The sequence below is a fragment of the Pinus tabuliformis genome, chromosome Q, assembly GCF_031772625.1.
Source record: "Pinus tabuliformis cultivar Carrire ecotype Pingquan chromosome Q, CPIR1, whole genome shotgun sequence".
In the NCBI taxonomy this organism is placed as follows: Eukaryota; Viridiplantae; Streptophyta; class Pinopsida; order Pinales; family Pinaceae; genus Pinus; species Pinus tabuliformis.
Window position 1 is genome coordinate 115,991,357 of NC_142296.1, and position 25,170 is coordinate 116,016,526.

Here is a 25,170-nt window from a genome sequence, read left to right on the forward strand (position 1 = left end):
TGAGTCATGCGTGGTAATTCCAGGATGCATCGACGCATAATAGGTTTTTCCTCATGTTATCATGAGCTTATTCTAGAGTAGGTACAAGTGGAAATTGTTGAGGTGGAAGCAGTGGCCTCATCCCATAGAGACTCCCTTTTTTATTCTAAGGTAATGCTAGACTAGACAAAATGGATTCTTGATACAGGATACATGAGAGGTAGAGCTAACCAATACATGTAGATCATGGACTTATACTAGTAGATGATTTTTTTTCTTGGGAGAATGAATGAGTATCACAGGGAGTCTCAGCTAGATATCATACATTTACTAGACCACCTACACACACATCTATGCTCCCTGGACCAGAGGATGGAACAATTTGAGCGCCACTATGGTAGTAAGATCAAACTCAAAATCTATGGCTTGATGTTTCTCTTGTTTATGTTAGTTGTATTTTGTTATGATGTATCTTATGTACATAGTCAAATAAGCCAATGTTTTAGTTACAACTAGGTCAATTTTATATCAATGAGCTTTCAATTATCTATACCCTCTTTGAGGAGAATATTTTTTTGGCTATGGTCAGGTCTCCCGTGTGAGAGATGGACCACAAAATTGTAATTTAGACTATATACTATTGTTTTTCAATTAATAAAATTTCACCTTAAAATAAATAATTTCATTTATTTGATGAAAATTATGTTTATGAAATTTTAGTATTAAAATTTTAATCAATTTAAAGTGATTTTAGATTTTCAAACTTTTAGAAAAAAATAATCAAAATTCATGAAACAAAATCAATTGGAAATGAGATAATTTAAAATCCCTACTACCAACATTGTTACAAAGAGAGGCCGATAGGATTATTAAATTAGAATTGTTGAATTTCTCTAGAAGAGATGTTTGTTCAAGCCTAATGGATGAGCAATTTGAGCTGGCTAAAGGCCTTCTAATTGTTTTTTATTATTGTAAAATTATATTGATAATTCATTGGTTTTACTTTCAAAAGCTTGAAGGAATTTAAAGAGTAGGTATAGAATTGCTTTGTGGGATTTGATCCCAAAATCCTTGATTTGTAGATATATACTCAATGAAATGTTAATTGGTTGAAACCCTGCACAAATGTTTGATATAGGAAAATACGCTAAAAAGGTTGAAAGGCTTAATTGATTTGTGGAAAACCCTGTTTTCTTAGACTGGATCATTGTGCAATTACTTTTCTTTAGATGTTTTGTTTATATCTATATTACACGGAACACATTGAATGTCTTATTTCATTTTAGAATAAGTTAATTAGCCAAAATTAAGAAACCTTTATAGATAACCAAACATAATCATACGGATGTTATTCCGATCAAAATACCGTTACCCAACCCATTTCCCAAGGGATTTCAGTCTGGAAGTATTGCAATATAGCCAAACAGATTTTACATATTTTAACACCTGAGTGGCTGCGGTTACGGCCGTCGTTCCCTCAACTAATTTGCTTCCGTGACCAGGAATAGAATTAGCAATCCACCGGACTGCTTAGCTCATGTTCTGTGCTGCTAAATGCATTCAAAGAAGAGGAGGAAAAGGCCACAAATTGAGTAATACATTCAAAATGAGCGTGTTACAAGAATTTTGCAAAAGAACACAAGAGATGAATCCATGTGAAAAATTATGATTCTCTCCTGCGTACTCTGCTTTGGCCTCCACGATCTTTAGCCGCTAAAATTCAGATTCTCTTTGCTACTCCAACAAAATCTCTGGTTCAATAAAATTCGGAAAACGAACATAAAAAAAGCAAATCAGCCATGGAAACTTAGATTGAATGATAGCGAACAGAAAAGAAAAATATCCTTTTATCTGAAATAAAGAAAATGAAAACAAGTGCAAACCTACTTCCAGGAAAGGTCTCCCGTCAGAAGCAAGTCGCCTTCATTATCTTCATATGCAATCAAATAGCCTGGAATCATGTTTGAGAGATTGCAGTAATTTTTAGTATTAATTAGATCAGCTCCCTCAATGCTTCCTACAAACATTCCTCTGAGAGCCTGTGCAAAGCTTTCATAACATGAGTGTTCTTCAAGGAAAATCGTCTGGAAAATTGAACGGCCTTCCATGACCACAGTAACAGGTGGAGCAGCATCGGAATATGCCAAAGGCTGTTGGTGAACCGTCAGAATATGCTTGGTATGGTTTTCTGGTTCCCTAAATAATCTGCCGACGGTAAACTGAGGGACCTCTGAAGATGACAGGGCTCTAGGAAGAGGAGGAGCTGGGGTTCCATTCAGCGGGTTCTGATAGGGCGATATAACAGTGCCAGCGCTGTCTAAGTTGTATGGACGTTGTGTATTTCTCTGCTGCTGAGGAGATTCCTTCTTCGATTGCCTGAACATCGGTCCTGAAAAATTGGCACCACTTCCGGACGACATAGTCTCTATGAAATTGGACTGGAAAGGATGTCGGGAAATTCCCGTCAGATTATTGGAACCTAATTGCCGGAGACGATTAGAGATTATTTTCCAAGATGCGAAGTTGGAAGAATGCAAAAGAAGGCGGAAGGTTTGGTCCGAGGATTCTTGCATCGAAAGTTGTAGTGGCATTTTTTGTTTGGCCTCAAAGAAGGTGGGCGATTTGATCCGCGGCTTCTTGTGGAGAAAGTTGTTGTGGCGTTTTCGTTTGGCCACAAAGAAGATGGGGGATTTGATCCCAGGCTTCTTGCATAGAAATGTGTAGTGGAGTTTTCGTTCGGCCTTAAACAAGGTGGAGAATTTAGAGTTCCTTCTTGGGAAACAACACCTATGTGTTCAGTCTCTGGACCTGCCGTCAACATAGATTTAATATTATTATCACGGAAATTAAGATTACCTGTGCTGCTTCCCTCACATAAATATCGGGGGGAACTTTGCCCTTCCTTGACAACGAATGTGGTGCTTGGCTGGTTGAATTGAAGGAGAAATATGTTTTGCTAGTGTTCTTCTCGCCCATCGCGGCTGGCCATGATTGCGTGCTGCTGACTCCGAGAATCGATTTCTTGTATAGGCCGCTCATGACTTCTTGTCTTGGACGTAACTTGTCATCCAATGCTTGGGGAACTCCGTCATCAATGGAATTGTTGTTTCTTTTGATTCGGAAGAACTGCGAACCTGCAAAGAACAGACGATATTATCAACCATGGCAGAAAGGGGAAAAGGGACACCAACAGTGTTCCAACCGGAATTTATATCTGAACTTTGAACATAGCTTGGGTTATGAAAACGCTACTTTCATCCAATTCACCGAAAGGAGAGAATACGGCGGCGAGGGACTGGTCGTTTGTCTCTTGTCTCTGGGCCTAGACCATGCACAAATAGTTTTTTGAGCGCAATGTTCCTTACAGCGATGGAACACACTTGATCTCTAATGTACCTATGTTTAGTCGCTGCCTCCTGCACATGCTCGTTTGATTAAATTAGAAAAAATCAAGCTCTAATAATAACAGCGAGCATGCATGCAGCCCAGTCGGTAAACGAAAACAAACAGCCATAAACTCCACAAACTCTCCCCGAAGCTCGGCGCACAGATGTCAAGTGGTTAGTAAAAGTGTTGACGATTGTTGATGCATAGGAAGGCCTATCGGCCTAATTAAAATAGTAATAAGATGCTAAATTTGTTTGTTAAAAAATACCATAATAAATCCTTATCATTTAATATTAGAAATAATATTTAAAATTAGTAAATTATAATTTTAAATATATGATAACTTAATAGTATATTATTAAATATATATATATATATATATATATATATATATATATATATATATATATATATATATATATATACATATATATATAATTCAATTCAATTTTTTATATTGTAATTTTATTTTGGGTCTTCATAAGAGATATTTTAATGTCCTATAAACATTTTGACTTGGTCAAATTACATAAAATTAGAAAGAAAAATAAAATAAACTAGGTAATAATTAAATAAATTTGTGATAAAATAATCAATTCCACATTTTGACCATGGTTTAATTTACCTATGGTTTTTCCAGTGATGTGTATATATATAATCATCCTAGATCCATCCATCTTAACTTTGGATCTACCAAGCGCCTATAAGGGAAAATCTCTTTTAGAGTGAAAAGAGATTTGATCCCTCTCATCTTTTTTAGAGTGAAAAGAGATTTGGTCCCTCTCATCACTTGATAGATCTAGAGTTAAAATGGATCTAGACTGATTATAGTAAAATTATAAACATTATTTTCTCTAAAGATTATAATATACATTTTACACTAAAAGAAATTCATTATATATCAAAACTTCATGTTTAAATTTACTTAAAAACTATATAAAAACTCAATACTTATAGTAAAATCTTTTTCTAAGTTATCTATCTATATATATATATATATATATATATATATATATATATATATATATATATATATATATAACATTAAAAAATAAAATAATAAGTACAAAAAAGAAGAAAAACACACACACACACATATAAAAGAAAAAAAAAAATAATAAGAAAAAAAAAAAGAAGAAAAAAATACACACACACATATATAAAACATATTATGAGGATTTAAATGAAATTAAGAAAAATTGCATTGTTACAATGTTATAATGTACAAAAACCATACTAATGTGTTGGTTTCCTTGGAATATATATATGGGTAATGTTGGTATAATATTTGGAAAAGAAGACATGTATTTGTATGCTTTATTACATTAGTTTGATGGAAAAGAAAACATATTTATGCATGCCCTATTATACTAGATTACCTTGAAAAGGAAACATGTGTTTGCATGCTCTGTTGTGTTAAGCATTCTTTTGGAAAGTATATTCATTTCCATGCATAAGAACAACATTCATTGCGTTAGCGTTCTTTACGTATTTTTATGCGCCAAAAGTAATACTTGAAGGGCTAGTTCTTTTGATAAAGTTTATGTAATTCACATGAACAAACATTATAACTGATGCGTTAACTTCCTTTAAAGGAATTTCTAGACAATTGTAGTCATTTGCCTTTCAATAATGTGTGATTATTCGAGGGGAATATTAGTTAACGTGGTATTTGTTTATATAAATGCATTGCATGAAGATCATAACTGATGCGTTAGTTTCCTTTAAAGGAATGTCTGGACAATTCTAGCGATTTGTCTTTCAAGAATGTGTGCTTATGCAAGGGGAATATTATTTAATGTGGTATTTTTTTTTTATAGAAATGAATTGATGATTATACGCTCATAACTAATGCATATGCAGTGTTGTTAAAGGAAACATGTTGTGATATTTTGTTTGCATTTCATGAATGTACATGAATATATGGTGAAGCACCACTAGTATAGCTTTATTAATTCGTTTGATTAATACTTGATTCAATCATGATATCAAAGGTTGTTGACAGTACCAGTTGTAGAAAAAGGCTACAACATACAAAGATAGATTAAGTTATTGTTATGGTAGGAAATAAGTTAGTGGTCTATGTAAGTTAAAGGAATTTTGGATGCAGGATAATCCACTGATGGAAAGAACCAAGCCCTAAAGACACAATGCTCAAGGGTTTGTGGGTAAATGATGTCATGATGATTGTAATAGCTTATAACAAGTTATGTTGTTTTTGAGATGATATTCTTTGTAATATTTTATGACAATGGTCAAGGGATGGACTCCCTTATAGCCATTGAGTGATGGGTGAATACCCTCATGAGTGTTTAATAATAAAATTAAACGTTTGTTGGTTTTCACCCTACAAGGTTTCCAAGGTATATCAGTGTTCAATGATGTGATTTGTTATGAAACCAGCTCACAAAAAGATAGAAAAGACAGATTAATGACTTCAAAATTAGCCTCTTCGAGGGGTCAACCTCCTTTACATTACACAAATAAACAATTTTTGGATGATACAAATGACAAGACCTCCTTTTTATATATAGGAGTCTAAGGGGTCCCAATACAATCAGAGCCTACATAACAATAATATTGTAGGGGCACAATAATAACAATAGTGGGCTTCTATGGGGCATAATAATAACAACATGGGGACTATATGGGCATAATAATACAATAAGGGGGTTGCATTAATAACAATAAGGGGTTACACTAGTAGTATATGGACCTAACATGCCCCTCTCCTTCAAAAAGTGTTGTCCTCAACGCTTGAGTAGTTCTAGATGCTTCCATACAAAATTCTCATCCTCCCATGTGGAATATTCAACAGGTAAGTTCTTCCACTTGATGAGATACTCTAAAATTGATCGATTTCGTATATGTGGATTTCTTGTTTTTGTGGCTGCTTCCGGTTCCAATATGATTTTTCCTTCCTCTTCAAATTCTGGCAATATTGCTTGAACTGGGAGCTTGTCACCTATGACCTTCTTTAAGCATGAAACATGGAAAACTGGGTGCGCTCGAGAAGATGTAGGAAGCTCCAATTTGTATGACATAGTACTAATCTTTTGTAACACCTTGTACGGACCATAATACTTTGGTGATAATTTATTATCCTTTTTATCTAGCTTGAGGGACATTTGTTTGTATGATTGTAGTCATAGAAATACCGAGTCACCTACATGAAAACTTCTTTCGTTATGATGTTGATATACATGTTGTTTCATTTTATTTTCTGCCAAAGTTAGGTTATCCTTTAAGAGTTTGAGAACTTGTTGTCGATGCTCGATGTGATCTTCCACTGCTTGAACCTTAGAATTTTCTTTTAAAGATGATGTGATGGACAGTGGATGATATCCATAAAGTTCCATAAATGGGTCATTTTTAATGCAGTATGGAAGGAAGTGTTATACCACCATTCAGCTAGAGGAAACCACTTGACCCATTGTGTCTGTTTATTAGATACAAAGCAACGAAGATATCCCTCCAAACATTTTTTCACTATATTTGCTTTCCCATCAGATTGAGGATGCTAAGTTGAGTTATGAGCTCACTAAGTACCAAAATATTCCACCTCTTGTACTCCAAAGAAACATTTGGAGATTTTTGCATATAATTGCTTCTCTTCCAATAGTTTGAGCACCCTCTCAGCATGTTGAACATGATTCTTCCAAGACTTGTTGTAAATTAGTATATCATCAAAAAATGCTAACGCAAATTTTCTAAGGAAGGGTTTGAAAATGGAATTCATCAAACCTTGAAATGTAGAAGGTGCATTAGTAAGGCCAAAAGGCATGACCAAAAATTCATAATGACCCTCATGCGTTCTAGATAATTTTTTCGGAATGTCTTCAATCTTCATTCTTATTTGATGATATCCTAAATGAAGATCCAACTTGGTGAAGTAAATTGATCCATGCAATTCATCCAATAATTCAACAATGACAGGAATGGGAAATTTACCTCTAATAGTGAGCTTGTTGAGCTCCCTATAATCTGGACACATGTGCCATGATCCATCCTTCTTGTGCACCAATACCACTGGAGTAGATAAATAACTTTGACTAGGTTGAATTATACCAATCTCTAGCACTTCTGCAACCATACGTTCAATTTCACTGTTTTGGGCATAGGGATATCTATAAGGCTTGATGTTTGGAGGAACACTTCCTGGAATCAAATGAATAGCATGATCATGATCGCGAATAAGTGGGAGGTCTTTGGGAGTCTCAAATACCTTGGAATGATTGTCCAAGACTTTTTGGAGATCTGGAGAAATAAATGATTTCGATGTGGGAACCTCTAGCGAACATAATTGTGTAATTACGCCTCGTTGTTATTTCCTTAGAAGCTTTGCCATTCTGCTAGAGCTGATTATCTTTCTCGATTTCCCTGTGATACCCCTTAATTCAACTTCCTTTCCTTCCAAAAAAAAATTCCTGAAAAGTTCTTGAAAAGTAAAAACTGTTATACCCAAGGATTGTAGCCATTGGACTCTTAGTACAACATCAGCACCACCCATAGGAATGGGGAAAGAATTGGGCTATTCAATACATATTCTCCCATGGATAGCTTGATATTATGCCACTTTCTAGAGCAATTTATGGTTCCTCCACTTGAAACTATCACTTGACACTCTGGTGCTGGATATAGGAAGCAATTCAATTCCTTGGATATTTTACAATGAATAAAGTTATGCGTACTTCCCGAATCAATCAACATTATTACCTCTTTCTTCTTGATATGTCCTTCTATTTTGATAGTTTGAGGAGTAGTAATTCCGGCCAATGCATTACAATATATGGTTGGATTCATTTCTTCTTTCTCTAGGGTTAGTTTCTAGTGTATATCCTATTCTTTTGACATTTCTTATTCCTTTTCTTCCTCCTCTTCACAATCTATGTAAAATAATTTATTCTCAACACAGTTATGACCTTTGGTGTATTTACTATGACAATTGTAAAAAAGCACTTTTTCTCTTTTTTCTTCCAATTGTTGTGGTGTCAACCTTGTAGGTTGTGGAATGATAGGGAAACAATACGTCCATATTTATAGTTGCGATTGGTAGGCTTCCTTGTTGCCATAATTTTGATTTCCATTTTTCTTTCCAACCTACATACCTGCTCCAATGAATCAGGTTCCCATAGGCAAACCTCATGTTGGATGTTATCCTTTAAATTCCCTATGAACACATCAATCCTATGTTCCTCTGGAATCTCTTTTACCTTTATATTCAATTTTTGGAAGTCCTCAATGTTCTCCATCATTGAACCCTTTTGTTTGAGATTTATCAATTGGATAAAAAAAGTTTCTTTTTATAGGATCATAATGTGGTATCATTTATTCCATAAAAATTTCCCAAGGGACAATTCTTTTACGAGAGAAAAGCCATCGATACCATACAAACTGATTTGGTTCCAAATATAAAGTTTCAATGCGTACCTTTTGTGTGATTTGCACAGTATGGAGATTGAAATATTGCTCCATTCATAGTATCCATGTTACGGGATCCTTGCCATCAAACTTCCTCATATCGATCTTTGGAACATGGTGCATATTCAATCAAATGTTAGAGTCTATGAAATCATGATTAACATTTATTTTGTTCTCATCATGAGTTTCCTTTACTATCATTTCACCATTAGTAAGTATTTCTTGTAGCAACTTTGTCAAATTTGTCTTCATATCTTCCATGTTACCTTTAAGTTTTTCTTATATACCATCCATCTTCGCTTCTAGGCCTTTCTTTAAACCATCCATCTTAGCTTCCACTCCATCCACCTTAGCTTCCACGCCTTTCTTTAAACCATCCATCTTAGCTTCTGTTACTTTTTGTGAGAGTGAATTTTGTTGCACTTGGTCTCGTAATTTTGATATATCACGTTGCATTTCTTCCTCTTCTTCATGAGTCATTGTAGAGATTTTAGGTTGCTTACTAGGTGTTTCCATTTTATTTCTTTGAGACATCAATTAATGATAATTATGCTTCACTATGCCCTTTGAATTCCTTCAAACTAATTTTTAAAACCAAACTTATGAAAATTTTTAAAAGAACTACACACTTTTTTTCACTTTGTAGGAGCTCGATATTGAATCTGTTGTATCTCTGTAATTTCAGATCTCCAAAATTTAAAATTGTATGTTGCAGTAGCCCTTGGAGTCCTCTTTCCAACCCCGTAAGTCTTATCAATATTGGATTCTCCAAGGGACAGTTATTTCAAATCTCCCACGATGACCTGATTATAGACTGGTTCAATAGAACGAACTTGTATGAAGTTCCATGTGTCATTGTTTTGATCTTAGGACCAAAAATCGATAAAAAAAAAAGCTACAGGTTGTCCTCTTTCTGTAACATTTTACAAAATTTTAATTTGATGCTCAGAGAGAAATTTATGATGATTTTCCCAAGGTCACCTATTGGGGATGTAATTTGGGAGTCTACAAAAGCCCTAAATTCCTTGGACCATATCGCCGAAAATATAGTGACACAAGATTTGAAATTCAGGCCTGAGCTTCATTAATATTTTGTCTCAAATGGATTTTAACTTTAGTGTCTAAACCTTCATAGAAATCCAATTATAGCAAAAATTCCATAATAACATATTTGATATGGAATTTGGATCTTGCATAAACCCTAACTTCCTCAAATCATATCTCCGCAAATATAGCGAGCAAATATTTGAAATCAGGACCCGAGGTTCAGAACGTTTTCTTCTCAAATGGGTTTTTGTTTTAGCTTTTGAAACTTCGTAGACAAAAAAGTATAGCAAAAATTCCACGATGGCATGTTTGGAGCAGCTAAACCCTAGAATCCAAAGCTCTGATACCAAACGTTATGGAACCAGCTCACAAAAAGATATAAAATATAGATTAATGACTTCAAAATCAGCCTCTTTGAGGGGGAAACCTCCTTTACATTAAACAAATAAACAATTCTTTGATGATACAAATGACAAGACCTCCTTTCTATATATAGGAGTCTAAGGGGTCCTAATACAATCAGAGCCTACATAACAATAATATTGTAGGGGCACAACAATAACAATAGTGGGCTTCTATGGGGCATAATAATAACAACATGGGGACTATATGGGCATAATAATACATTAAGGGGGTTTCACTAATCATAATAAGGGGTTACACTAGTAGTATAGGGACTTAACATGATTGATTATTATGTCATTTTGATGACGTTGATTCCTTGCATGATGTGATGTTCATAATATCAAGTATGTGACTAACTAATCACATCATTCCTTGTTAGGTTACATCAGAAATTTTATGTTAATATGCTACAATAGTGGTTGTTAATGGTTATGTAATTTACTATTCCACTACTAAAGTTACTCTATGTAATGATGAAGATTATATATCTAATGGTTAATGAAGAATCTAGAATAGTAATTTGGATAGTTACTTGTGGGTAAATTGTGTAAAAAAAATCCAACTCCATACATTTTCATGCGAGGTTACCGAGGATGTTACAAGTGGTATCAAAGTTGAAGGTTGTAGCACTAACGCCTTTTGGGAATTGGTAAGCGGAAAAGAATTCAAGGTATGATACTAGTGGGCGACCACTGAGGTATTATTCTAAAAGATTACATATTGATACATGCAGTAGACTCCTTTTGACCTTAGATGCATGATGCATGTTTATAACCTCATTGAAGAGTAGTAAGTAATAAATATTGTTGCAAAAATATGCTCATGCCATTTGAATATTGATGATCATAAAAGACAACAAAACCTCTATTTCACCTATGAACAATCCTGAGTACTCACTAGTGAAATTGAAAATTGACTACTAACCTTTGCAAATATGAAAATATTAATGATACATTTAATGAACATGACTAAAGTTACAATGCACTACTTTTAATGCATGAATGAAAAATATGGGGAATTTCCTTGAAGAGGACAATAGATTGTTTAAAAAGGACTTTCGAAGAACCTCTTTAGATGTTAAAAATAAACAATGAGTCAAGTAGTGAGACTTGACTATAATAGCTAGTTGTTGATTGAGTCTTGGCATCGTTGCATTAAGATGGTTGGTAGCATTGATTATTTAGTGTTGCATGACTAACTATTAAAACTTATATGCATGAATTGGATTTTATTAAATCTTGTTACAAGTTGTAAAAAAGTGATTATGGTAGTTACTTCATGTGTTGGTCTATTGGTAAAAGTACACTGTGGGAAATTGGAAATGTTTGGATTGTTACCCTAATTATTATTGACATTTACACATTAATGAATATTTTTATATACATTTATGCATGATAGTATTGTATGCATGAAACTAAAATGATTGGGAAAGTGAATACTTGTTTAAACAATGCATATTTATGACTAACGTTGTTGATGGGATTAAGCAGGGGTAGCTTAATGGAAACATGAGAACCTGTGAAGGTAAAATGTTGCAATGCAAATTGCAACCATAAATGAGAAATTATAATGTTATGATATGCATGATTATGTTATTTGAAAAATCATAATGTATACCACCTGTATGTCAGTTATGTTTCCTGTCAATCTAGATATTGTGTACACATGCTGAGGGTCAACTATGAATGTATGATGTACAAAAAAGAAAAAAAAAACTTTATTGATAATTTGCATATGGTTCATTATGTAAATTACTGTGGGAAAGAGTGTTAAGAGGTAATCTCACATGTTAGATAGTTGTGAAAGGCCAAGAGGCCTTAGGTTGATGGTGGTTGCTTGCCCAGAGGGGTTGATGGCGCTTTCCTGGCTAGATTTCTTCTCCTTAGAGATAAATGATCTCAGTATGGGAGAACAGTTGGCCAAAATGGTGAGAGGGGAAAAATCTTGAGGCAAATCTGTTGATTTTTGGGGCCTGTTGGAGGAGGGCCAAAATTCCTCATAGACGAGACGTTGTCGGTGGAATAGGCAGGACATTGCTAAGAGGAATCTTATATTGGACCCTGTGTAGTCACTGGAATTCCTGAGCTAATTGGCCAATGGAATTCCATAATGGACCCAGTATGGTCTCAGTCATATAAATGTCTAGATGTTAAAATGGCTTGATCTGGTTGTGGAAACTAGTTCCGATTGGTTGGGAGGAGCATTCTTTTTCCCACTGTTGTTCTCATAAAGGAACAAGTTAACTAATCAGTTATGTGTTGTATTAAAATGAATTTTCTATATGATTGTGTAAATATTTTATGTAAATCTTGACAGAAATCGAGCCTAGTGCTTTGAAAGGAATTACTGGAGGTATAAGTTCTTTTATTGTATTACTAATCTTTTCAGTGTCTTAGCAGGGGCTAGGATAGTAGGAAGTTGGTGAATTTATTGATCATTTAGATTATTAGAGAGTTAGGTTTTCTCTAAGTAATTTTAGAACCATTGTGTGGATTTATTTAGTGGGAGCTAAGACAATGTGCACATGGTGCAGTGATTTATCATTTTGATGAGTAGAGCATTGGTTCTCTATAAGTACTCGTAGAAGTACTGCGATTGAAATATCACCTGATGTTACATAATTGATTGATAGTTAAAAGTATTTCATTTCATTTAAAGTGTTGTGACTAATATGATTATCTTGGATTTGTTAGTCATATATTATAGGTTACTTGCCATGGAGTGTGGATGGGTTATCAAAACATTCTTAGAAAACTTGCATAAAAGTGACCATGACTTTCAAGAGTAATTGGTAAGTAATGGTAAGTTGATGTAGAGATTTTTTATCTTTTTATTTATTTTTTATTTTATTTTTTTGTATTTTATGAATTTGAATAATGAGTATGTGATGGAAAGTAGAACTTGCATATTTTTGCAGTTGCAAATGCTTATGACTATTGATAAACATTAGTTTTTTTTGGCTTATGGACATTGCCAAGAAATAAGATCCTTCATTTTAAAGGAATTTTTTTCTCTTTTAGTCGTTTATATCATTATAGCATGAGTAAAATTTAATGATAAACACCGAGGATGATGTTTGCTTCAAGGGGGGAGTATGTAATATCCCTATAAACTGCATTTATGTTGACATTCACAATGGAAAAGATCATTTTTACCATGTTTGATGAAATGGTTGAAGACAAGAACCATTATGATTTAGTTGGCAACTAATTTGAACCAAATAAAGAAAATGATAACTCATTGGGATAAAGAAAGTTTTAAAGGTTCTTTAAATTCATCCTTAAATTGGAAAAACAACTTTCATCCTCATCTACTAGAGTTTTCATCATGTGAAGTCTCAAGGCATTGATCATCACAACTTTGGTGAGGAATTTTGTGTCTCCAACGAAATTTATTCCTGAACATGAGGTATGCACATGGGACTTCATGGTTATTGCGCACAAAAGACAAGTAACCATGACTTTCTTTGGAAAGAAATTGCATGTGTTTTGTGCAAGGAATTATAGGTTACTTTATTAATTTGAATTATTTCTCTAGACTCTTGAATGTTGCAGGGATTTTTGTGTAGAGGAATTAATTATTTCATTGGAAGGTTCTGCATGGTTTCTATGCAATAATTTACAAAACATGCATGACAACTTTACATATCAAAAATAAAGAAACCATGTTTTTTTTTATTAAAAAAATATATTGCAGGGACATTGTTTCTCTTGAAAAGAGAATGCACATGAATCATGCAAATAAAAAGATTTAAGAAGTCATGCTACTTTTCATAAAGAATGCATGTTAACTTTCCATGGTAAAATAAAAAGAAACCACATTTCTTTTTTGAAAGAAAATTGCACGGTAAAAGATAAAGAAATCATATTACTTTACTGAAAGAAAAATTGCATGGTAAAAGATAAATTAGGGATGTTGTTTTTTGGGAAAGAAAACACAAGTGAAACCTACACACAAAAATATTAAAGAAATCATGATATTTTTCATGAAAAGAATGTATGTAAACTTTTCTAGTGAAAAGAGAAAGAAAATAAGTTATATCATTAAAGAAAAGATTGCCAGAAAATTATGAGAGAAAATTAGATTATTAATTTTCTTGGAGATATTAGCATGATTGCTATATACTCTTAATAGAAATATGTGCTCAATGATAATATCCATTATACTCGAATTCTTGAAACAAATTTCTATGTTAATTCTTGAAAAGAAAATATTAATTGCATGCATCATTGTATTGGATTTCGAAGTGAAATGCCTTATACATTATCAGATTCTTGAAAAAGATAGATTAATTTTCTTGGAAGGGTTTCATGATCTATATGCATATATTACCCATTTTTTTTTAAAGAATGCAAGGATTTGAGTGAAAAAAGACTTGCATAGGATTTTTGTGCATGAATTGATGAAAAATAAATATTTTTTTCTTAAAAGATGCATATGAAACTTTTTCATACAATAACAAGAATGCATTCGTGTTTCTTAAAAGGATTATGTGCATTGAAGTAAGGGTCACTATGTTAGAAAAAAATACAAGTTGCATGCACAAAAGAGTAGTCATTTTGATATAGAAAATATGTTTTTGTGTGTATATAAAGAAATTTATCATGTTAATTTTCTTGAAAAGAATAATCTCTTGCAAAGATTGCATGGCTAGATGAATTGTGTTAATCTCTTGATTTAGGTGCATAAAAGGTTAAGTTAACCTTGTTATTTTTGTTTGGGTTTTAAGCCTAAAAGATGGTTATCTATGGTAATTTCTTCAAAAGGGAAGCATTAGAAACTTGCATGTAGAAAGATAGAAAAACAAAGTTATATTAACTTCTTTTTGAAAAATAACTATGTATTTGTTTACATGAAAATAATAACTAATGATGGTAGAATTCTAGAGAAGGGAATATGTGTTGCGTACATTTAAGAAGGGTTATTATGATAAGCTCTTGCATGCACAAAGAATAGTCATTGAGTTATAGAGATATGTTCTTCACATGGATAGAAGAACTATTGAGCTATATTTCTTTAGAAAAAACAATATGTGATTACTTTTATGCTATCATAACTATTATTTTAGTTTCTTTTGGAATAAGATCATGTATAGGAATACAAGATTTGTATTATCTTGTGTTGGAAAGAATATGCATTTGTATGTGGGAAATGTTAGCATGTTGTGTTAGCCTATATTGGAAAAGATTCTTTAGGAAAGAATATGAATTACATGCACAAAAACCATAGTAATGTGTTGGTTTCCTTGGAATCTCTCTCTCTCTCTCTCTCTCTCTCTCTCTCTCTCTCTATCTATCTATCTATCTATATATATATATATATATATATATATATATATATATATATATATATATATAATGTTGGTATAGTCTTTGGAAAAGAAGACATGTATTTGTATGCTTTATTGCATTAGTTTATGGAAAAGAAAACATATTTTTGCATGCCCTATTATGCTATATTTCCTCGAAAAGGAAACATGTGTTTGCATGCTCTATTGTGTTAAGCATTCTTTTGGAAAGTATATGCATTTGCATGCATAGGAACAACATTCATTGTGTTAGCTTTATTTACGTATTTTCATGCACCAAAAGTAATACTTGAAGGGATAGTTATTTTGATAAAGTTGATGTAATTCGCATGCACGAAGATCATAACTTATGCGTTAGTTTCCTTTAAATGAATGTTTGGACAGTTGTAGTGCTTTGTCTTTCAAGAATGTGTGCTTATGCGAAGGAAATATTAGTTAATGTGGTATTTGTTTATAGAAATGCATTAATAGTTATACGCTTATAACTAATTCATATGTGGTGTTGTTAATGGAAACATGTCGTGATATTTTGTTTGCATTTCATGAATGTACACGAATAGATGGGGAAGCACCACTAGTATAGATTTATAGATTGGTTTGATTAATACTTGATTTAATAATGATATCAAAGGTTGCTAACAGTAGAAGTTGCATAAAAAGGTTGCGACATATAAATATAGATTAAGTTACCATTATGGCAGACAATAAGTTAGTGCTCTATGCAGATTGAAGGAATCCTAGTTGTAGGATAATCCATTGACGACAGGAACCAGGCCCTAAAGACACAATGCTCAAGGGTTTGTGGATAAATGATATCTTGATGATTGTAATAGCTTATAACAAGTTATGTTGTTTTTGAGATGATATTCTTTGTAATATTTTATGAAAATGGTCAAAGGATGGACTCCTTTATAGCCATTGATGAGGGGTGAATACCCTCATGAACATTTAATAATAAAATTAAATGTTCTTTGGTTTTGTCCCTACTGGGTTTCAGGGTATATCGGTGTTCAAAGATGTGATTGATTATTGTGTCATTTTGATGAGGTTGATTCCTTGCATGGTGTGATGTTCATAATATCAAGTATGTGACTAACTAATCTAGTTAAAGGTGTTGTATCCCCCAGAGAAAGCCTTGGATTGCTTCAAGACCAGTGCCTGGGCACATCTAAAATGGTGTCTCAAAAGATTTGGATATGTTGGAGACATCGCCTATGGTTCTATAGGTTTATATGTATATAGGAAATAGGTTGGTTCCTTAATCCAAAGGAATGAGAGATGGATTTCAAATACCTTTTCACAAATTCAAATCCCGAAAATAATCATCAAAAGAGTGGAAGCCAAGAGCTTCCAGGTCTTACAGCTTAATAATATTTTACAGAGTGGGCAAAAGAGAATACTAGAGGAGAGAAACTCATCACATAGAGCTTAAGACCTCAAGAATTCAATGTTGAACACAAAGAGCTCGAGGCCATAAGGATTTCTATGTTATTTGGGTTATAAGAGGAAATGAGGTTTAAAGGGAGAACTGAAGGTTACGATTCATATGTTGCACATTTAAAGATATAATCGCAATGATCCTCACATGCTTATACATAAACAATGTCAAGACAAATTAATTTGTGGGATAGTAACAGGCATTTGCATTAACATACAACTTACCAACGAATCTATAAGAGAGCTTGAAACATATCTAGAAACAATAACTTGTATTAAAGAATCACTCTAGGGCTTCCATGAAATAGGGTAGGGCTAGTAAAGGTTTGGTTAGTTCCTCTCCCTCCACAACATTCATCAAGAATGAGATAGGGAACATGTTGGAGGATTTCAAGAGTGCAATGTTGCATACCTTTTCATTGCAAATGGATATCATGCAAATCAAAAGAAATCAGGAGGAAGTATAATGGTCACTAGCTATTTTCTGCCCTAGATGCACCAAAAGACATCATAGGAATGAATTCCCATTGAATGTCATAGAAGTCTACCTAGTCTATGAAGAAAATCATGCAACAGAAAAATTCCCTTCTTTTCCAGGACTAAAAGTTGTATACCAAGGGGAAAAAGGTGGGTCAGAGCAACTTTGCTTCATTAATCAAAGAAGACCTCAAGGACCTCAACCATATCAACAAGGCATGCAAGGTGCACACTACTCTTATTACAATCCAAATCAGAATGCACCTTTGCAACCTTGGTACTCTTCCACTCATCCATCCTAGTCCACACCTCCTTCTTGGCCTTATGCTCCTCCATATCCTCCTCAACCTATCAACCATCCTTTTTAGCCATATCCACCCCAATCTTCTCAATGGGGAAACCCATCACAAGGGTGGGGGCCTCAACTCAACCAACCTCCCGCTTTAATGCCTCTACCCCAACCTTAACCACAACTCACTCATCCTACACCTAAGCAACCTCAAATGGTTGCTCAACCCAATATGAACCCAAACAACATGCAAGCACAATAGGTCTATAGTGGAGAGACATCCTATCCTACTTATTCTTGAAGATAACCACCCACCTTCTCCACCTGAAGAGCTTGAAGAAGATAAGGAAGAGAGTGTTCCTCAAGTCAATCCAACTCATTTTACTGAGAGGTTGATCCACCCTAGCTAACACACACCAAAAGAGGTTGAACTTATGGGAGAATTGAAGAAATTGTGTGTTAAGATACCCCTTCTCTAGACCAATAAAGATAATCATATATGAATTCCCCTCAGATTTTTTTCTATTAGTGCCAAATCAGGTCCAACACCATACTGATGCAAATTTTTATCTCCAAAATCCCAACAATTCAATTGTACGTTTTGAGAATTGAAATGAGGTAAGAAGGTAATGAAGGTATTTAGGATGGTAGTTTTAAGGTTTCTATAGGTTAGATTTAAAAAAAAAAAAAAAAAAAAAATCTGATTTTTTACCTAGGCTACACTCGCAAGCTGAGGTGTCTACTTGACAATGACTTGTTCAAGTCAACATCTAACTTGATTTTTTCAAAGAAGTAGGGCCTGACTTGGTCGAAGCACTTACAATTTTACACACACAAATATACATGAAACCACAAACATTCTCAATACAACTAATCAATGGTCAATCAATGTGCCCCTTGATGTTATGGGAAAATTGTTGGGGGCACTTACATGTGGAATAGAGAGGAAATTTTCTTAAGGCGTGCAGTATAGGCTAAAAATGATTGCAAGCTTACCTGATGAAGTTAGAAAAAAATCTCCTTGAAATCAGTTGCATAAGCAAAGCTAGCAAAAAGTTTGTCTTAATGATTATCAAACTTAAGATATAATCAATGCATGAATTGAAGACACATCATTAGAGAAATTTTTGAGGTCTAAAATGGGCATCCTAAAGGATATTATAAATAATAGTGGAAATAATAAAATAAGATTAGATTACCTCATTAAGTTTTGGAGGAAAAAGGAAAAAAACTACTTTTTAAACTCATATTTTCAACTTATCTCCCCATGATTTTACTCAAATTTCGAGCGAGAGAACTCATTGGATGAAAAACTTAATTCTAAATCCAAGGAGTACCCATGTTGCATACTTTTGATAGACCCTACTGCACGAAAAATGTGAAATACATGAAAAATGTGATTGCAATCACGTTTTTCATGTATATCACATTTTTCGTGTAGTAGGGTCCATCAAAACTATGCAACATTGGTAGTCCTTGAATGCAAAATTAAATTCTGCATATAATGAGTGTTCCTGCTTGAAATTTGAGTAAAATCATAAGGAGATAAGTTGAAAAATAAGTAGTTTTTTTTTTCCCGTCTTTTTACTCCAAAAATGGTGAATCATCCCCATGGTTGACATCATCATATTGAATCCTATTGGTTCTTATAAGGTTGATTTTTGTTGTACATTTTTGTTTTGAGACCCATTTTTTACCTCAAAATTTATCTAATGAAAGTGACATTATAGAAAAAGAAACAGTTCAATAATTTGCCAGTGTAGTATAAAAGTGTTTTCCTTGAGCCAAAGGGTTTCCCCCAATAAGAACAATTCAACATTTGATTGACCTCATGCCTAAGTCTTATGGCTAAACATTGATCTATATAGAAAATTACTATTGTAAAGTTAGAAAATTAAGTAGCAAGTGAAAGACATCCTTAACCAACACACCATCAAACCTAGTGCCTCTCCTTGTGGATCAACTATGCTTATAGCACCATAAAAGGATTAACTTTGTGAATGAATGGAAATCAAAGATTTAAGAAAACTACAATAAAAAGTAGGTATCCTCTGTGAGGATTGATCATCTGCTTGTTCATCTTTAGGATGTATAACACACCACTAAATTGGATATTTTTAAGGTAGACAAAAGATACTTTAAGGATGTACTAATTTCTTTGGAATGTGCTACTTAGATATCTGGAGCAATAGTTGGGAAACATTTCTGTACTTACCTGAGAATATTTGGGAAGAGAGTTCAATGGTATAATGAACGAGTGATGCTACTCAATTCGTAAGGCTCAAATCTGTGTCCTGAACAACTCGAGGTGCTCGTTTGCAGTTGTTTCTCCTCCTAGTTTGAGCAAAGTGAAGCTAGATATGAATATGACCAAATTCAAAAGCGAATATGAATCTGGAATCAAGATGCCCCTACTACTGGTTTCAACTACATGAAAAAAGCCCATGAAAGCCCCTTATTGCCACTAATGATCGACCTCCTCCTGTCAATAGTCAACTTCCTCCAAAAAAAACCATTTGAAACCCTTTGTAGTCATTTACAATCTCTCTTTCATGTATTTAAATCTTGTAAAAACAATTAACTCAATCTATGATACATCATTTGTTTTTCATAGTTTCATTTAAAATTATAATAAGAGAAAAATGACCTAAAGTGTTCCATATTCTTGTTATACATAGCTCAATGTTCTTGTCCACTCAACATTTGAAAATGATGTGTATTGTTTCTTTCAAGAAAACATGAAGATTGTGTAAGGATGTGTTGTTTCTTTCAAAAAAATATGAAAATGACAATAATACTACTTTATTCAAAAAATGTAAAATGGCTTTTATTATGAGTATTTTACTTTATCACTTTAAAATTATTTATAACACTACCATGATTAACTATGAGTTTTTATCTGTCGTTGAGAATGTGACAAGTAAGTACCTTTAACTCAAGTAGTGTCGTCTCAACAATGTATCCCCTAAAATGTGGTTGGTTCTCATAAAGTGAATTTTGTTTGTACATATTTATTTTGAGGTTCATTTTTTACTTCAAATTTTCTCTAACGTTTAAACATTATTAATCATAGTCAAACATGGTCAACCATGGGTAAACATAATTAGTTGTACTCAACCATCTTGGTTGTTAATCATAGTGAAAATGGCCAATCATGTTCAACCATGGGAAAACATCATTAGTTATACTAAACCATTATCAACCATGGCTACACATCGTAAACTATATACAGGCACTATACACTGATGCATTTGTTCGACCTAGATTACATTGTTACAATGTTATATTTGTTTAAATTATCATTAGATATTGCAACCTCAAATTACTCTACTACATTGTTCACATTACTATATTAGTTTGTCAAACTTAAAGTCTCATTGGAGTTCCCTATGTATCATGCAATCAAGTTCTAATCTATAAAAACCTTTAGTAAGCATCATTGCACTACACAAAATGCATGCCAACAATTCCATTAAACTTGTGGGTGTTCCAATACATTTTAACTAAACGAGACAAATTGCACTTTATGATTGTCTTATTACTCTTTTAGGGGCAATTGCTAATTATAAGTTGTTAGCACTTTAGAGAATGAGTGGTAAGTAGACTATAACAAAAATAAGAATTTCAAAATTCACTATTTCTCTGCTACTCTAATATCTGATTAAATTTCACTATTTCTCTGCTACTCTAATATCTTATTAAATTTCACTATTTCTACAACTCTAATATTTTATTAAAAAAATTTAACAAAAATATTAATGGAAAAGTATTTTTGACTATATTTAACATACAAATCACCCCATAATAATTAATTTACCATCAAATTCTATCCCTACCTATAGCTATTAAATATGGGCCAATTCTAAAACAACCCTAATATTTTATTAAAAAAATTAATAAAAATATTAATGGAAAAATATTTTTGACTATATTTAACATACAAATCACCCCATAATGATTAATTTACCATCAAATTCTATCCCTACCTATGGCTATTAAATGTGGGCCCATTCTAAAATATGTATTCAAACGACGACCACTGTCGATAGAATTTCATGTGGGAGAGATTTTCTTTTCGGGCGTAAGTTCACCTCCCTTTCTTCATTCACGCATGAAATTCAAAAACAAGCATACTTCAAGTGCCCGTAAAATTGGAAATGAGTAAACGGATAAATTCAGGACAAACGATGAATTTAATGAAATATCTCAATAATTTAACGAAATGATTTTAATGAAATATCCAAACAAAATGGGAGCAAAATGACAAATGTCTCGTTGTCCAACGACTAATTCGAACACGCGACAATTAAATCGATGTCCAAAGGAAATTTCCCTTTAAATTCTCGGTTCTTTCTTATTCTGCTGGAACAATAAAAATCTGTGTATGTCGGTAAAATTTATTATTTTTATTTAAATTAATAATAATTTAAAAAGTATACATTTAAATTTAAAAAATAAAATGATTTATTCATTAAAAATATATTTTAAATAATATAATTACAATTTCACTTAAAATTATATTATCATATTTAAAATTGTGATACTATCTCTTTTCACTGAACCAAAAAGGGCGTGGGCTGGAAATTGGAACCCAATCTCAATTCTGAGTTTTCTTATATACTGACCTTGTAGGACAATAGCATGCTTGTGAACTGGACGACGGGGTGGTCGAATTTGATTAGGCCCCTCTTTAAATAAATACGTCCACTCGTGAGAGCCGTCCATTTCTTAAAGTCAGAGTCCAGTCTGGCGCTGTAATCAAACTTAATAATTTGAAATTTATTTATAATTTGGCTTTGGTTATAAAATGGTCCATAAATCTTAGTGGAACCACGCATGACAGAAGTGGTGATCATTTTCAACACAAGCATGACAGAACTGCTGATCATTTTCAACCAATTGTGTGAATATTTTATTTTATAAAATATAAAAATAGTGGGACCAAGCATGACAAAACCACATGGTAGTAATTAACCAATGAAAATGAATCCATGGTGAAGAAGAAATTTCAAAGCAGTTTCTGAGCTCTTTTATATTCCACTAACCAATGAAAATGAATCCATGTCCAAGAAGAAATTTCAATGCAGTTTCTGAGCTCTTAGCTCTTTTATATTCCCCTAACCAATGAAAATGAATCCATGGCCCAAGGAAGAAATTTCAATGCACTTTCTGAGCTCTTAGCTCTTTTATATTCCACTCGAAGGCTATTCAAAATAGCCAGGCGGAGTTCATCTGATTAAGAGGCTCGAGTTGGTTGGCGTTTAATATCTCTTTTGGGGGTTTCCTGGTTTCCGGAAAATGGAGATCTGGTCGAATTTGGGGTCGATCATGGCTTCTGTGATATTCATATGTACCATAGCCAAGCAATACCTGCCTCCAGAATTCTACGATATGTTTTCAAAATGGATGCGCAAGGTCATAGGGATACTGTCTTCTTACATCTCAGTTGTGATAGAGGAAAACGATGGCATAAAGGTGAGCGAAGTTTATGAGGCAGTGCAGACTTACCTGAGCGTAAGGTCGTCTTCTGCTGCAAAGAGATTAAAACTGAAGAAGCCTCAGAATAAGAAGGAGTTTACGTTCAGCATGGATAGAAACGAGCAGATCGAAGATGAATATGAGGGCATCAAACTGTGGTGGGTGTTCCACAGCAGTGAGCGCAAACAGCAGCTGATGTTCCGCTGGAACTCTTCCGATGAGAAACGCTCTTACGAATTGACGTTTCACAAGAAACACAAGCAAAAGATATTCGATCACTATCTTCCCCATATCATGGACGAAGCCAAAGCGCTGGAGATTAGAAGCCGCTACAGAAAGATTTACATCAATCAATCCAGTTACGCGGACTATGAATATCGAAAGAGGTCGTGGACACCCGTTGTATTCGATCATCCAGCCACTTTCGATACTCTGGCTCTGGAACCAGATCTGAAGCAGGATATTCTGGAAGACCTCCAAAGATTCTCGAGGAGAGAGACGTACTACAGGCAAGTTGGGAGGGCGTGGAAACGAGGTTATTTGCTCTATGGGCCCCCTGGAACGGGCAAGTCGAGCATGATTGCAGCCATGGCTAACTTTCTGGATTACGACATCTACGACCTGGAGCTAACCCAAGTGAAGAACAACACGGAACTGAGGAAGCTTCTCATCGCCACCACCAACAAATCGATAATCGTGATAGAAGATATCGACTGTTCTCTCGATCTCTCGGACCGCAAGAAGAAGAAGAAGAAGGCGGCAGAGACAGATGAGGAGAAGGACAAAAAAGCGTTGGAGCCGGATGAGAAGGAAAACGAGGAGAGCAAAGTGACCCTTTCCGGGGTTTTGAACTTCACAGACGGTTTGTGGTCGTGTTGCGGAAGCGAGAGATTGTTCGTCTTCACCACCAACCACATCGACAGGCTCGACCCCGCGCTTCTCCGTTCTGGTCGCATGGACAAACACATTCTCCTCTCATTCTGCACTTTTGGGGCATTCAAGATTCTCGCCAGCACCTATCTCTCCATTGCAGACCACGAGCTCTTTCCCGACATCCAAGATTTAATGGAGGCCGCTCAGATGACACCTGCGGATGTAACCGAACATCTCATGAAGAACGCTGACCATCCCACCACTGCCCTGCGGGACCTAATTCAAGCTCTTCGCGAGGCCAAAGAAAGGATAGCTAGTGGCCCTTTGAAGGGCATATCGGAAGAAAATTCTTCTGCAACAGAGGACCAAGTGTAGAATTCTTCAGAAGACACTTCAGAAGTAGAATTCTTCAGAAGATACTTGCAATTCTCATATTTATTACTTGAAGTCAAAGTCATATTGTACTCCGTTTTTCTCTGTTTTACTTTCGACTGAATTACAGGATGCATTGGGATTAATTTATGCACCGACCAACATCGTAGGTCGAAAATTAATCCCAAATCATCCATAGATTGTAGCCTTAGCCAAAATGCTCAAGATAATCCTGTCCTCGGGCAGGAAGCGTTAATGGAGTCCCACCTCATCTGTAGAGCCTCCAAAAAGTAAGTGGTCGGACTCCTGTAGCCTTCCACATATCTATCTTCGGTGGAGTCCGTGAGTGAACATATATTATACATGTGATCTACTGTTGGAGGCATGGTCAACCTCACCTTGAGTTGGACCACATTACTTCCTTCGAGATTTATTTGTTTCGTAGAGCCACCTAAAGTAAAGATGTGACAGGATATGTATTCTGTATTTATTTATTGTACTTTTTTTTACATGCGAATAAAGTCTTTTTTAACCAAGTTAATTTTTGATTTGATTTAACTTTTGTATTTACCGTTAAAGATTAAATATTTATAGATCTTAATAATTTATTAAAATGGTTAAACTTTGACTTGATTTAACTTTTGTATTTACCGTTAAAGATTAGATATTTATGGATATTATATGAATGTAGGATGAA

The 25,170-nt window shown here is 34.1% G+C and overlaps 1 protein-coding gene and 1 pseudogene across 1 annotated transcript; one reads left to right on the forward strand and one right to left on the reverse strand.

Annotated features, from left to right (window-relative positions):
• Nucleotides 1-1,862: 1,862 nt before the first annotated feature.
• Nucleotides 1,863-2,399, reverse strand: LOC149218509 (auxin-responsive protein IAA33-like). The gene has a single exon (XM_089386577.1). The coding sequence runs from the start codon at nucleotides 2,397-2,399 to the stop codon at nucleotides 1,863-1,865; it is 537 nt and encodes a 178-aa protein (XP_089242703.1).
• A 20,333-nt stretch (nucleotides 2,400-22,732) lies between these two features.
• LOC149218510 (AAA-ATPase At3g28510 pseudogene) lies at nucleotides 22,733-24,967 on the forward strand (annotated as a pseudogene).
• Nucleotides 24,968-25,170: the final 203 nt, after the last annotated feature.